General features: G+C 38.6%; 1 protein-coding gene across 1 annotated transcript in view; it reads right to left on the minus strand.

Annotated features, from left to right (window-relative positions):
* LOC137405254 (adhesion G-protein coupled receptor G4-like) overlaps positions 1 to 13,320 on the minus strand; it is a 37,366-nt gene extending 24,046 nt beyond the window's left edge. The window contains exons 1-6 of the mRNA XM_068091482.1: positions 13,248 to 13,320; positions 11,323 to 12,966; positions 11,107 to 11,241; positions 9,754 to 9,913; positions 6,851 to 7,023; positions 1,005 to 1,107 (exon numbers count right to left, since the gene is read on the minus strand). Coding sequence (XP_067947583.1) covers positions 1,005 to 1,107; positions 6,851 to 7,023; positions 9,754 to 9,913; positions 11,107 to 11,241; positions 11,323 to 12,966; positions 13,248 to 13,320 — 2,288 coding nt within the window. The remainder of the gene's footprint in view (positions 1 to 1,004; positions 1,108 to 6,850; positions 7,024 to 9,753; positions 9,914 to 11,106; positions 11,242 to 11,322; positions 12,967 to 13,247) is intronic.
* Between the last annotated feature and the right edge of the window lie 3,064 nt (positions 13,321 to 16,384).

Genomic DNA, 16,384 nt, shown 5'->3' on the forward strand with positions numbered 1-16,384 from the left:
TGAACTTGTGCGAGATTGCTTTGATTAATAAATGGTTAATGATTTTCCACAAAACAGATGTAATGCATGCATGTCGCTGCTTATAATTACAATCTTATCAGGGCAGCAGGGCAGCAGGGCAGCAGGTGAGCATTAGATTAAACTCTGCTTGTAGATTGAAAGTGTAAAAGTTCTAGAAAGTTCAAGAACATATTAAAAAGAGTAAATTGTCTTTGGGATCTATCTTTGGGGTCTTTGGGGTCTATCTCTCTCTCTCTCTCTCTCTCTCTCTCTCTCTCTCTCTCTCTCTCTCTCTCTCTCTCTCTCTCTCTCTCTCTCCTCTCTCTCCCTCTCTCTCCCTCTCTCTCCCTCTCTCTCCCTCTCTCTCCCTCTCTCTCCCTCTCTCTCCCTCTCTCTCCCTCTCTCTCCCTCTCTCTCCCTCTCTCTCCCTCTCTCTCCCTCTCTCTCCCTCTCTCTCCCTCTCTCTCCCTCTCTCTCCCTCTCTCTCCCTCTCTCTCCCTCTCTCTCCCTCTCTCTCCCTCTCTCTCCCTCTCTCTCCCTCTCTCTCCCTCTCTCTCCCTCTCTCTCCCTCTCTCTCCCTCTCTCTCCCTCTCTCTCCCTCTCTCTCCCTCTCTTTCCCTCTCTCTCCCTCTCTCTCCCTCTCTCTCTCTCTCTTCATAAGAATATACTAAGGGTCCTTCGAGTACAAAAAACCTTTTCAATATCAGGTCAGGTACTGTACTCAGAATAATGTTCATGTAATAACCACTAGGCATTGCATGAATGTCCAAAGTCAGCCACTGACTGTCGCAGTACGGTACTTATATACTGGCAGAGGTTTTATTACAAGCTTTAGATAGCAGTGTTTACATTGAATACGCTCAAGCCAACTAATAATATTTATGTATGATTGTATGTGAGTAGTTACTACTGACAGAAGTTACTGAGTCTGTCTTAGAGTTTACTGGTTTTAAATTGTAAACATAATTTTCATGATAAATCTGATGATTATACTTCCAACTCACCAGAACTGGTCATAGATAACAGGGTGTCCATCCAGTAAATATGTGCATGGCTGCGGTCTAGATGTGCCCAAAGAGAGGTTTTGGTTTCCAATCCAACAAATAGCTATTAACAGAGAGTTATTCATGTAAGGCAAATAATAAACTGTATATTATTGTAACGGATTGTTATATACTGTACTAATATATTATTTTATATTCTTTTTCTACCTAAATACTCAAACCATCCTGATGGCAGGAGTTAACAGAAGTGTCACCATCAAGCATGAAAATATAGACAGCAGATTTTACAGTTGATTGTCAAAAACTAGTTTAAGCACATACAGTGATGGCTAAAATAGTTGGAACGCCTATTGAAATAACTAAAAATCCATGTTCATATTGAAATAACCTGGCTGTTCGAGCGGCTAGTTGACTAAAACTATATATTTTCTAATTCCTCATACTGTCAGGAGTATGATGAAACTAATTATATCAATATTATAATTAGCTGAATTTTTTACGGGGCAACATCTTCAACTATAATATCTAGCAAGATTTCGATTATGGTTATCTATGACACAGTGTCTTCTAAATATCTTATTAAAATAATTTTGATCATCTCTTTCTTTAATTTGGTGGCCCTGAAAAGGACCGTTGGGATGAGAAACTAATGTTGTAAAATGAAAATATGATATCAGTCAAAATTAGAATTTAGAATTAGGCGTTCCAACTATTTTAGCCATCACTGTTACAGTAGGAATCTAACCTCACCTAACATAGGAATTCTTTTGTATTTTTAGCGAAAACTTATCTAGTCAGTTCATGGAAAATCATGTGAAGCTTATGTGTGACGCACTAGTGTGTGGCAGATGAACAACAGTCTAAACAGTGTCATGCAAGTGCCAAGTATTACTGGTACTTTGCCAACAAACATTATGCTTTTTAGCTAAAGCTTTATACAAGCTAATATTATATAGTACTGTCTCATTATAGCTATTAATAATGCTTGTAGCTTTTTACAAAGCTTTTCTATGACCAAACATATAAATACTTGGGTTTTCTGTTATCAAATCAGTTGTCTCTGGAGTGTGCAATAAACCATTTCTCTAATTTAATACTCTATTTAATTGCTTCTGTGCAGAAACATAACAGAAGCTAATTGGCAACAAGGATTTCTCTTTTGAACAGTTACAAAGAGTTTTGTTCAGATTTTATCATTGATAAAATCGATACAAAGAGTTCTAGTTTATTACAAGAGTAACTGTTCAAAATTGCACCACTACAATGGCAGAAGTAGCAGACCTGATCAAGCTAATGCAGAAGCAGCAAGAAGAGCATAGACAACAGCAGCATGAGGAGTTCAAGCAGCAACAAGAGGAATACAGACGTCAGCAAGATGAAAGAATGGAGGAGAATAAGAAACTGATGGAGCTACTACTACAAAACCTACAACGGAAACAAGAAACAGCTGCAACCACTGTTCCAGCCTTCCCAGGTTTTGACCCAACAGCAGAGCTACTAACAGATTACATAGACAGATTCAACACATTCATTGCAGCAAATTCTATTCATCAAGACAAGATTGCTGGCACTTTTCTCACCAACCAACAGCCTACACTCTACAAGCAGCTTAGTAATATGGCAGCTCAGCTTTCAACACCCAAGCAGATCAACGACCTCAACATGGATGAAATACTGGAATTTCTCAAAGACCAGTATGACCCTAAGCGCTTCATTGTTAGAGAGCGTTACAAGTATTGGAGTGACATGCAGAGGAAACCTGGAGAAACTATTCAAGAGTTAGCTGCCAGAATTCGTCAGGATGCAACTACATGTGCCTTCATAGACATTACAGATCCATTAGATGAGGCTCTCAGAACAAGATTTATCTGCTCTGTAAACAATGAAGCAGTTCTCAAATCTCTCTTCAAGGTCAAGGACAATGAACTCAACTTCAACAAAGCTATACAGGTAGCACAGGAAACAGAAGAAGCAGCTAAAGTTGCCAAAGAGACAGTTTATGGAAACTCGTCTAAAGTCAACAAGGTTGCTCAACAGAAATCAAGATACAAACCAATCCAGAAAAACAACTCTACACCTGACAAGCAGAAGGAAGGAAAGCTATGCTACAGATGTGACCAAACTAACCATACAGCGGATGACTGCAGATTCAAAGCAGCCACCTGCAACTTTTGTTCTAAACAAGGTCACATAGAAAGAGCATGCAAGAAAAAGAAATCATCTGCAGCAGAAAAACCAGTAAAGATGATAGAATGCGCATCAACCAAGATGGTGAAACTTGCTGAAAACATCAAACTGGAGGGAGACAACTTCACACTTGAACTGGACACTGGAGCATGTGACAACTTCATCTGTAAATCAATATGGGAGAAGCTAGGAAAGCCAAACCTAAAACCTACTACAGTTAACTACAAATCAGCCTCAGGACATCTCATAGAGACGCTTGGCAGATGTGAGCTAACTGCCCAATTGGATGCACAGAAAGAAGTCAGACTACTATTTGTGATTAGTGCTGTACAAGATCTCAACCTACTAGGAAGAACTGCTATACAGCAACTAGGCATCTCTATTGATGACAAGCTACAACAGAACCTTGTATCAACAATCACAGAGAACCAGCCAGATGGGAGGTTACAAATCAAGTGTAAGGAGATGTGCAAAGAATTTCCAGAAATATTCAAAGACGAGCTAGGATGTCTCAAGAACTTTGAACTAGAGATAAACTTCAAACCTTCAACAAAGCCAGTCTTCTGCCGACCCAGACCAGTTCCTATTGCCTTGACAGAAGAGCTCAACCAAGCATACGAAGCAGGTGTAGCTAAAGGCATATGGGAACCAACTCAATTCAACCAGTATGGAACACCAGTTGTACCTGTACGCAAATCTACAACAGGTCAAGCTGCAGGGAAGATCAGAGTATGTGGAGACTACTCCAAGACTATCAATAATCAGCTAGAAACACATAGGAAACCTATCCCACTACCAGAAGATCTAATCAGAAAACTAGGTGGAGGCTATTGCTACACAAAGATTGATTTAGCAGATGCCTACAATCAAATATTGTTGGCACCAGAAAGTCAACGACGACTAGCACTATCAACACACCGAGGAGTACTACTACAGAAGAGGTTGCCCTTTGGCATAAGCTCAGCACCAGGGTATTTTCAAGAAATCATGGAGCAACTGACACAAGACCTCCCAGGAGTAGCAGTATACCTAGATGATATACTAGTGAGTGGAGCCAATGCAGAGAGCCATCTACAAAACTTACGTCGACTTCTTCAAAGATTAGAAGAGAGAGGGCTCAGATGTAGAAAAGACAAGTGCTGTTTTGCTCAACCTACAGTAGAGTATCTGGGACACAAACTCACTTCAAAGGGAATCACTAAAGGAAAGAAGGCAGATGCAGTACAACAGATGCCAGTCCCAACAGACTTAACTCAGCTAAGATCTTTCTTAGGAGCTACACAATTCTACAGCAAGTTCATACCCAATCTGTCACAACTCACAGGACCATTGCACAAACTGACACGCAAAGGAGAGACCTGGAAGTGGGGCACTGAACAAGAAAAGAGCTTCAACAAACTGAAAGATATGCTATCAACTGATAGTGTCTTAGCACACTTCAACCCAGATCTTGACATTGGAATCTCATGTGATGCTTCAGAAACTGGACTGGGAGCTGTACTATTTCATCGTTATCCTGATGGAAGTGAGAGACCAATAGCCAATGTTTCAAAAACACTGACCAGCACACAGAGGAAATATGGACAAATACAAAAAGAAGCTCTCTCAATCATATTTGCTCTAAAGAAGTATCACCAGTACCTGTATGGTCGACGGTTTATCTTGGTAACTGACCACAGACCTCTTCTCACACTTCTAGGACCTACCAAAGGAGTTCCAGCTTTAGCAGCCAACAGACTAGCAAGATGGGCACTGGTACTAAATCAGTATGACTACACCATAGAATACAGATCTACCCAGCATCATCAAAATGCAGATGTCCTCTCAAGACTGCCAGTTGGACCTGATAAAGAGTTTGATGCAAGAGAAGATGAGGATGATGTTGATACAGTATGCACTATTCACACTATTGGACAACAGCTCAACTCTACAGACTACAATGTTCTAGCAAAGGAGACAAAGAAAGACCCAACACTAGCCACAGTAATGCGCTACACAGCAGAAGGATGGCCTGGTAACAAAGAGATGAAGGAGACTCAGCTGTCACTCTTCCACAAGATCTCAGATTCACTTTCTATCACTGAAGGTTGTCTTCTATATGGCAACAGAGTAGTCATTCCTGTCAAGTTACAACAGGAAGTATTAAAGATCCTTCACCTTGGACACTTTGGAATGGAAAGAATGAAGAAGCTAGCTCGAACTGCTGTCTATTGGCCTCGCATTGACTCTGATATAGAGGAGACAAGCCGACAGTGCACTGCCTGTGCTGAACACCAGAAGCTTCCACAGAAGTATCCTATACATCCCTGGATGCTACCTGAGAAGCCATGGAGTCGTCTTCACTTAGATCATGCAGTGAACTTCATGGGCAGCCAATGGCTAGTGATGATAGATGCCTACTCAAAGTATCCATGCATACACAGGACGTCATCTACTTCTACCAGAGCTACCACAGACATCTTAGAGGAGATATTCGCACACTTTGGATACCCTCACACCATAGTCACTGACAATGCTACCAGCTTCACCTCAGGAGAGTTTCAGCAGTGGTGTCAAGAGAGAAGCATTGTTCACCTCACTGGAGCACCCTACCATCCAGCTACAAATGGCGCAGCTGAAAGACTAGTACAATCCTTCAAACAAGCCATGAAGAAATCGTCACTCTCACCTAAATCTGCACTACAACAGTTCCTGATGCACTATAGAAGGACACCACTTCCTATAGGATACTCTCCCAGTCAGCTGCTGAATGGAAGACAGATGAGATGCAAGATTGACACCCTATTGCCATCACCCGCACACATAGCACAGTTTCATCAATCCAGAGAAGTCAACCGATTGGCAGAAAAAACAGTTAGCAAGATACACAGCTACAATCTTGGAGCACCATGCTATGCCTTGTATCATGGACCTAGACGCAACAGACAACCTAGATGGGTTCCAGCCATTGTTACTAAGATATATGGAACTCGTAGTCTCAATGTCAAAGTGGTACCAAAGGGACCTACTTGGAGAAGACATGTTGAACAACTCAGACCAAGATACTCAACAGAAGAAGATCAAGACCCTGGAGATAAACCTGATATAACAGAGGAGACAAAACTGCAACTACCAGCCCCTACAACTGTAACAGAGCAACCTCCGTCTAGAAGAAGACCACGCAACCCTCGTCTACCTGATGGAGATGAGTATAGCAGAGACAAACCCCGAAGGTCTAAGAGAACCAGAAAGAACCTTTAGCTTAGTGAGGAGGTGTCATGCAAGTGCCAAGTATTACTGGTACTTTGCCAACAAACATTATGCTTTTTAGCTAAAGCTTTATACAAGCTAATATTATATAGTACTGTCTCATTATAGCTATTAATAATGCTTGTAGCTTTTTACAAAGCTTTTCTATGACCAAACATATAAATACTTGGGTTTTCTGTTATCAAATCAGTTGTCTCTGGAGTGTGCAATAAACCATTTCTCTAATTTAATACTCTATTTAATTGCTTCTGTGCAGAAACATAACAAACAGTTTCATATAAGCTGTCCTTTTGACAGACGGGTGAATTAAAGTTTCTAGATTAGTTGAAACATTTGACTTTAAGATTTATTCTTGTTTACTCTAAAAACTCAAAAAGAAGGTATAGAAAGAATAAAGAAATAACCCTTACCTGCTTCTGGTAAAAATGCCTGCAGCCCAGTAAGAGAGCTCGGCATGGCATCATTGTCTCTATTTAGCATCTGCATGATGTCTGAGGAGGACGGAGGCAATGCATTCTGCTGCTGTGACTCTATGGTAATGTCTTGGAAACACTGTGTGCTGAGGGTGTCAATAGGCACACACCTGAACAACCAATGAATAAGGAGAGAAATCAGACTATAGCCTTAGTGTTCTTTACTAGGGTGTACGGGCACTCCCGCTAAATAATTATAGGTGTTATTGGTTGACCTCAGTATTTATGCTAATTTATTAGCCATCCAAAAATACATGTATGTCTAAAGTTTTTACACACACAGTTCATAAACAATAGGTTTTCTTCATTTCATTGGTTGAATCACATTGAAGAAACCACAAGTAATTTAATAAAGAATGACAGGAAGCCCAGCAAGGCTCAGATAGCTCGTAGGTGGGTGTTTGAGAGGCTGGTTCACAGAAACTAGACGTTTTGAAAGTGAGGTTTGAATGAAATCTGCCAAAAATGTGGAAACACGTAGGATTTACTCTAACAGGCATACAGACATACAGACAGACATACAGACATACAGACAGACATACACAATGACAAAGTGAGATTTATTAACATTGGCAGATGCCGTAGCTAGGCAATCGTTTTATTTGTTTCTTGAGAGCTAGATTTTGTCACACCACCATATTAGAATTAAATAGAATTTTCACGCATATCTGAATTTGGGCACATCCTGGCTTTTTGATTGGCTCATGCACTTATCTAATTGACAAACTGTAGTCTAGCCATCTTCTAACAATGTCTTATGATCTACCAGTAGTCTCCATCTGATCAATTGACCTAATGACCTATTGACATATTGACCCATTGAGAGCTCAAAGGTTATGTGAAATCATGCAAGCATACCATTTGTAACTGTTGAACTGGTTATTCGAAGTTTGTATGTTCTCACAAAAAACTTACCCTCAGCGCTAATATAAAGCAATTAGTAAATCAGCATTGAGCTGTTTTGCGCGGGTGGGGAGGTGGGGGCGGTTGGCGGAAGCGCAACGTCTTAAATAGTAAACACCCTTATCCCTTTACTAAGCTTGATCAAACAAGACTCAGTTTGATAGAGGTATCATCAAAGCGTGTAATAGAGACAACGCAGCCACCATAGATTATTATAAAACAAGCTTAAACATAATGAGGTTAAAATAGTAGGGAAGTGGTGTGAGGATTTGTCTGCTCTTTCTCAATTCTGCTTCAGCATGAAAAAGTTCAAGTTGAAGAAAAGATGCCTGGACTATTATATTTTATACGTAACACTCTAGTTGTATTACTAATATGAGTTCTAAATAGTGTCTCCTTTGTTCCTTCAAACTATAGAAAAGTAACATCATTGATCCATGCCACAAGAGTAAGCTGCAACCCACAAAAACTGACTCAGTATTATAAACTAGAAATTCCCTGTCATACAGCCTACGACCAAAGTGATATTGAACAAAAGAAAGGGTCCTGATGGTTGAGAAATGCAATATTAGCAGTCAAATGGCACTGCAGTGCAATAGGATAACTGCAATGGTAGCAGTAATGTACTGGGTGTGGGTGTTATTATATACAACAAACAGCAATAACGAAGGGAAAAGATTATATGTTTATATCTCTCCCCCTACAATAGGAGAAATGAAATATTGGCCAATATTAGAAGTAAATGCACTGATATTATTAGAATAACCAATATTATTAATATAGTAATACAGTAATAATAGAAAACCAATGCACAATTTGGTTTACATTTCAAAACGTCATAGCTAACAATATCAAGAAGTTGTGATATTTATATAGATTTTTAGAAATGCCATTTAACAAAACTATTTAGAAAAAATAATAATAGTAACATATTGCTCATCATCGATGTTGTTAGTGTGACTATAACACTTCAATAGTCATCCAAACTTATAATTAAATATTGTAATAATCTCATAAGAATTGTTAGAAAAAAAAGATCATCAGCATTTCCTTTACTTTCACTGCTTTGGACATCAGTTAGAATACCAAAGTACTCAAAAGTTTCCAAAATGTCAGCTACTTTGAAATCGGCAAAAAGGAAACAATTTTTGTACTTCTACGTTAATTACAGAAACCTTCGGCAATTCGACAATGCTATAGACTGGTGAGATGTGCACATTATTTTTTCGTGAAATGCGCACAACTTAATGGTTCTATTCTCTGTCGCTTGACGGTTCGTTTGCCGGTCTTAATTTTAATAAAAGCAAGGCTTGGCAAGTTTTAATAACGATTTTCGGCCAAATTAATCTGTCTATTTGTGTATAATTCGATCAGATGGGTAAGGTTTAGGAATATGTTGACAATTTTCAAAGACTTGGTAACATATTTAAATATATTTTTATGTGTTTTGTATCGTTATTATACTTAAACGACTCAACACAAAAATGGTTAAATTTGTTGAGATTTCGGTACCAGGGTTTGCGACATTGTTGATGAATAGTTTCCATGAGTTGTGTGCACATGCATTTATTATAAAACTCTCAAATATTCACTCCGCTCGTTTGGTCGTGGGACTATTACTCTACCTTAAAAGTTGACTTGCAACAAAATTCACATTACAGTTATTTGGTATCAAAAGATTCACCATGTCTTACTCTGTTGTGTTGTAGGTGCAAAATATGTGGAAATGTGATTACAAGATCTTAAAAGCTCAAAAACGAACAGTTAATCGCAGCCATCACGAAAACGCCGTAGATTGGAACCCCTTTCCAAAATGGCTCAAATGGGATGTAGCTAAACACGATGGCTTCTGTTTACACTTTCATGCAACCTCATTCATCGAAATATTTTCACAAATATACGTTCCGCATTTAATAAAACCATTCAATAAAACTCACCTAACCGGTGCCTCTCTGCCTTCAGTTCTTGTATAGAACACATCTGTGAACTCCTGTTCAGCTGTAGACAGTGTGTTCAGATAATTCTGTAGTTCTGTATTGAACTCCGTTACCCTTGAATTAGTTTTAATGATAAGCCTGTGCTGGCCTTTGGAAATGTCTGTAACACAATTGTTTTTTCAAAAATCCAGACACATCAAACAGCCCTTCTTCGCTTATATAAGCAAACATCTACATAGATCTACATCTATATAGATCTATATATACATAACCAATAGTTTAGCCAAATTTCAAGATTGATATTTTATCGTAGCTCATCTCATTTTAATAAAAGCTTGAAATATGACTCGATCAATTTTTAGATAGAAGTAAATTTAAAAAATCTAACACAAAACTGTTATATCCACCATGTAGTATTATTAACAGGTGTTAACAGGTGTGCTACTATATTTATGAGTAAATGAGTCAGAATCTATCTCTTAAATACGTACACGGAGTATTTAGTAGAAATGTTGCATTATAAGTCAGCTGTTCAACGACTGCCCCATTACATCCGTTTCCTTGGCAACAATCTCTGGCACTGCAGCTACTCTCCACACAATCCACTCTGCAAAAAGCATGAGAGCCAAAGCTTGTTACTAACTAGTTACGCTATATCAAATAGCCATCAACTGCAGAGCATGAGGTTCACAAATCTGTAGAGTGAACGCCTGTGTAAAAGCTCAAACTTACCGATTTTCGCAATCATTTTCTTGACAAACGTTGGAATTCATATCTACTTTTGTGTTTGCAGTCTTTCCATCAATGATGTTAAAGTTGACACTAGTTCCACAAAACTGTTGAGTGTTGTTACAGGCTTTATCTACCCTGATCTGATCAGACCACAGCCACGCACACGTGATGCCTGTAATAATCAGTCTAGATTACTAACCTTCCAGATATGCAGACTATCTAAAATGATCCATTCGGCCAATAGATAGTTTTAACAGGACAAAGTAGGCAATCACAACATAGAAAATGCCTTCGGTGCATCCTGGCAGAGACCACAAAGCATGGCAGTAAAGGATGCTGGCAGGTCTAGCAAGATTTCGCACTCTCACATGGAGTTTAGTATTTTCGGTAACTAATGTGTAAGCAGCAGCATTAGAGGAGTTTGTTACAGCTTGGAAAAACAAATAACAGTAAATAATCGTACTTCAGTGAGAATACAACAAAAGGAGAAAGAAAGCAGTTGTAATAGAGTGAGCAAGATTAGGGAATTTAGTGTTTGAGAGACATTAGAAACTTAGAGAAAACCGCAACAAACAACGGTTAGAAGATTTTTAAACAGGGCACATGCTTCTTCAAACAGACCTGCTTCTTCCTCAACTGTAGAGTAGTCGCTTGTAGGAATTGTCTTTGTGTGTACTGTTGTCATGAGTTGTTCTGTAGAACTAGTAGTAGTAGATGTAGATGATTTTTCCGTAGTTGTAGAAAGTTGTGTTAAGCCTGTAGTCGACATGGTAAGCGTAATTAATCTTGTAGAACTTTCAGACAAAGTTGTGGATTGTTTTGTAGTTGTTGTTCTACTTGCAGTAGAACTTGTAGTTGCAGCTGAAGTGGTAGGTGGCTGTTTAGTACTCGTACTTTCTGCCATCGTCGATTGTAGTAAACTCATAGTTGTCTCAGTATATGGCTGTGTTGAGCTAATATTCGTCAACGTAGTAGGCTGTGTTGAGCTAGGAGCTGTGGGTGGGGCCACAGTTGTTGGTGTAACATTAGCAATCGAGATAGTAGTCGTGGGTGGTCCATATGCAGTTGTAGCTGATTCTGTCACACTCGTAGTCGTAGACATTGTTACTGATGATTTTGTAGCCCTGTTAGTTGTAGATGTAGAAGCTTGTGCTGTGTTGGTTGCCATGGGGATTGTTGTAGATGGTTGTATAGTGCTGGTAGGTGTAGGCGTACTTGTTGATTGCTGAGTAGAGTTGGTAGTCATACCCGTTGAAAAGTTTGTTGAAGGTTGTTTGGTGCTAGTAGGCTGTTGAGAGAAACTTGTGGGAAGATCTGTAATCGTTGACTGAAATTTGGAAGTATGTCTCATAGAAACTTCTGTTTCTTCATGTGTGTTTGTATTCATAGTACTTTCTATATCAGATTCGGTTGTAGAAGATATCTCATTGTTTTCGCCAGTAGTTAAAACTGAGTTGGTGCTTACATCAGTTAGAGAAAATGTGGTCAGTGGTTCAATACTATTAGCATTAGTAGCAGTATTTGTGTTGGTAGATGAAGTTGATGAAATTACTTCTGTACCTTGTGTGATAGAAAGTGTCAATGGTGATTCAGTGGTAGTAAAGCTACGAGTCTTATTCTCTGCTAGAGTAGAGCTAGAAGCAAACTCCATAGAAGATGTCCACTTGATGTCTGGGTCGAGTGATGAAGACCAAGTAGTATTAGTGTCTCCAAGCGTCCTTTCTGAGCTCCTGATTGTCCTACTAGGTAAGGTTGTACTACTATTGCTATTTGTCGTAAGTGTGCTTTGTGTGACTTCAAATGTGTCTGAGGCACTACTATCTGTTCTTGGAGGAAAGGTAGTAGTATAATTAGTTACTTTGTCAGTAGTCGCTGATTTAGAAGGCATATCTTCGGTAGACAATGTTTGATGAGTTGTAACCGGAATTGTAGCCTCCTGATCGATGTTATCAGTGGTTTCATTTGATAAAATGAACTGTGTTGTACCTTCAACCAAATCGGTTGAGAATGGATTTGTGTTCATTTCTGTGGCGCTAGTGAAATTTTCAGTAATTGTGCTTGACACCACATCCTGAGTGGTTAAAGTGTCTAAGGGAGTCGTGTAAAATGAAGTATCTGAAGTTTCGGCAGCGGTGGATATCACAGTTGCTGCCAGAGATACACCATCCCACGTGCTCTCATTAACAGCTGTGCTCGAATCTGCAGAAAGACTTACAGAACTCATGACAGGCTCTGAAGTTAATGGTGAGGGTGAGGAAGAACTCTCAAAAGTCTCTAAGCTACTAGAAGAAGATAGACCAGCTTTACCAGAAGTACTGTCTAAGGTGTGCCCAGAGGTGTTTCTCTCATTACTGCTTTCAGAAGATGTGCTGAGATAATTTGGAGTTGTGTTAGCGGGTTCAGAGCTGGTAGCCAATACTACACTGGAAGAATAAGTAGCAGAACTGGGAAGTGTGTTAACTAGCCATGCAGTCGTCTCCTCTGTAGCAAAGAACATATAATACATGTTGCTTTATGTAAAAGGACCATAGTTTTACAAAACATTTATGTTAGCTTTCGGTAAAGCATATGGTAATACTTCTCATTCATTGTAAGGAAATAGCTTTGAAGCTGCAAATACTATTACAAGTCGATAGTGGTTGCCCATTTTGCCTATTGTCTTAGTTAGGTTTTGCTACATTTTTGTTCTTCGTTGTCTACTGTTTCAGACATTGAGATAAACGCATGATCTAAGCCTGCAGGTAATATGGCACTGTACCTACCTGGTTGACTAGTTGTCGGCCTTTGGGTACTCATAGAATGCGATGTGACACTGGGATAGGTAACACTCGTCATTATCTCCTCACGCCCTTAAACATTATCCTAAACTTTAACTATCTACTTCCTATTTTTAATGTTTTTATTTTGTACAGGGTGTTTCCTGTTGCATATTGGTAAGTACAACTTTTAAAAGTATTTTCAGCTGATACCTGACTTCTGCTGCAAATTTCATAAAGAGACATTTAAGTTCAGTTTATGTTGTTGATTATATACTGTTTAGAAATTATAGGAAACTCTCCATTTTTATTTATCATTTGAAATCATAGAGAAATTCTTCTAATAAAGAAATCGGAGATGACGGAATAATTAATTTGTGTAAGATATTTATTGTTACGCCGAATACAGCTTACCTGTTCTAGAATTATTAGGTATATGATACTAGTTGAGCCATTCTTTTGCTGCTTACATAAACATACATGTGTTTTTACAAACAACTGCCTGGCTTTTTACTTTTCTAGTTTATCGAATGGTACACTGATGATTTTCTACTACTGAATTGAAAAAATTAAAAATGTTGCAGAAACCTAGATGACAATTTCTGCAAGTTAGCTGACAGTAACTATGGGAACAAAATTGTAGCAACATGACTACATAAGAAATGTACCAGCTACTCACTTATGCAAGTTGTTGAGTCAATACTAGTCAGTGGAATTGTTGCATTAGATTTAGAGCGGCATGTTCCAAGAAGATCAAAATCCTTATTTATAGAGAGTTGAACAAGTGACCTCAGACTACACCAGCAGTTGATAGGGTTGTTCGTCAGGTCACTGTAACATGGTAAGCCTCAGAGACACTCGCAATGACTTTTAATTTTAGCAGACATAAAACCAATCAAAGCAAGGACATAATTTAAATTAGCAGTCAGTGCTCAACCTTTTCTTATAGGAAGCCACGCTCACCATTTGAATAAACTACATAGGCCAAAACGCATGCAAAAATTTAAAGCAACTACAGTCAAATATGGATAACTCGCACTTCACGGGACCGAGCGAAAGTGTTCGAATTATCAGAGCGTTCAAGTTATCAAAACACTGTCACAAGTCCATGTATTTACTTATTTATTAGTAGATACATGTACATATACAAACTATAATACAAATCAAAAGCAAAATGGCTTGTTTCAAATTAAATGCTTCTAATGTAAAGTTTAAAACGTTTTTATCAAAAAGTATAGAGATTTTTCTATCACTTGAGATTGGTTTGTTGTTTGAGGTGATGTTATTGCCAGGACGTTTTTTAGATTGACATTGGCAAAACTTGATCGTTGTTGAAATGCTCAAAAGAAAAGACGTCTTTTTGTTTTGAGCGTTTTACCCACGATCAATTTTGCCGATTTTTCTTTAAGTTTATGCAAAGATTACCTCACTTTACCTGGGATTCGTTAAGAGCAACACTCCGAGGCAGTTCAATTAGAAGTTTTACGAGGTTTTACGGTACATTGTATATCACTCACGCTTTTTGAATGAATACTTATTGAATGTACACACGTATTCTGTGTTTAGGTCAAACGATGAATAGTTTTTTTTAGCTAAGACAACGTATACGTTTAATTACAACAATTTTTAAGACGTTTTAAACATTCAACATTCTGACGTTGATTCAACACGGAATCAACGTCGGAAAACTATTCATCGTTTGACCTAAACACAGAATACATGTACGTTCAATAAGTATCCATTCAAAAAGCGTGAGTGATATACAATGTACCGTAAAACCTCGTAAAACTTCTAATTGAACTGCCTCGGAGTGTTGCTCTTAACGAATACCACTTTCCTTGCTTCCGAAGGGCCATCGCTAAGCGGATGTTTGGTATAAACCAACTTTCACCAAACCTTTAGAAAAGTCGTTGACAAAAATATTTTGCCGATGGTGGGAATAACGACGCTTATGAATTACGAAAAGTTGAGGTTTACCTCTATGGCTTGGAATAAAGGGATTTTCTAAAGCGATAACAACCGTTTCGGTAGCCGTTGGGCAAAAAACAGTTCGAGTTAACAGTGTTGAGTTCGAGTTATTTATAGCAATTTATCATTACGTGGGAACGGACCAAAGAAACCATTCGAATTAACCATGTGTTCGAGCTATCCGTGGTCGAGTAATCCATGTTTGACTGTATTTGCAATTTAAGCCCGATTTCTAACATGGTTCACAACGTCATTTGAATAACCGAAAAAAGCTTTAAAAATGTTCATTTAAATTGCAACTTGTCTTCCCGGCAGGCGTCTGCCTCAAGGTGCTTTATAGAAGACGGCACACCAGGTAAACATAAGAAGCTCTTTGAGTCCGAGAGGCAATAAAGGAATTAAAAAGTTTGTGTCTGGCCTCTTGAAAATATTAAGAAGATGGAGACTCTGTGGTAACTCATCTTCCTTTCAAAAGTTATATAATAATAACTATAATTTGCCGTTCCAATGAATTGCATAAGCGTGGCCCACATGAAGAAGCTTTACGGGCCATATGTGGCCCATGGGCTATAGGTTGAGCACAGCTGATCTATATAACTTATAAACAAATATTTTCGTCTTTATCTGGTTTTGTTGCTCAACTTTCCTTCGAGCAATCCGCATGTGTGTAGATTTTATGACACATGGCTTATGTAACTGCATATAACCAAGGTACTTTAGACATGTAAGAAGTAATCAAACTAGCTACTGAAGCCTTCAACTTCATTTAAAAAAGTAAAAAAGTTCTTTATCTTCTTCTTCTATCTATAAATCTCAGTGTTTGTTTGTCTGCCATCTGTCATTTATGTGTCCATTTGTAGCAATTAAAAACTATCACCAGTTCTGCAGACAGACAAGCTAACCACTACACTACGCTGTCTTTGCCTTACTATGGAGTTATTGTGCACATACTTATGAAGCGCTTGCGAAATTACTATTGGTTACTACTAGCAGGCATGATGCATAACATAACGGTTATCAGCACCAGCTGGCTTCAGACAGACAGACATGGCTCTTATTATAGTAAAGATTTAGACTAGTTTAAGTTACTAGCTTAAGTTACTGAAATTCATTGGGCAATTATTTTATTACCTGTGTAGCTGTGGGCAGTCAGCTGGTATTGTATAGAATCAAAC

This window comes from Watersipora subatra, chromosome 9 (genome assembly GCF_963576615.1).
Source record: "Watersipora subatra chromosome 9, tzWatSuba1.1, whole genome shotgun sequence".
NCBI classification, from domain to species: Eukaryota; Metazoa; Bryozoa; class Gymnolaemata; order Cheilostomatida; family Watersiporidae; genus Watersipora; species Watersipora subatra.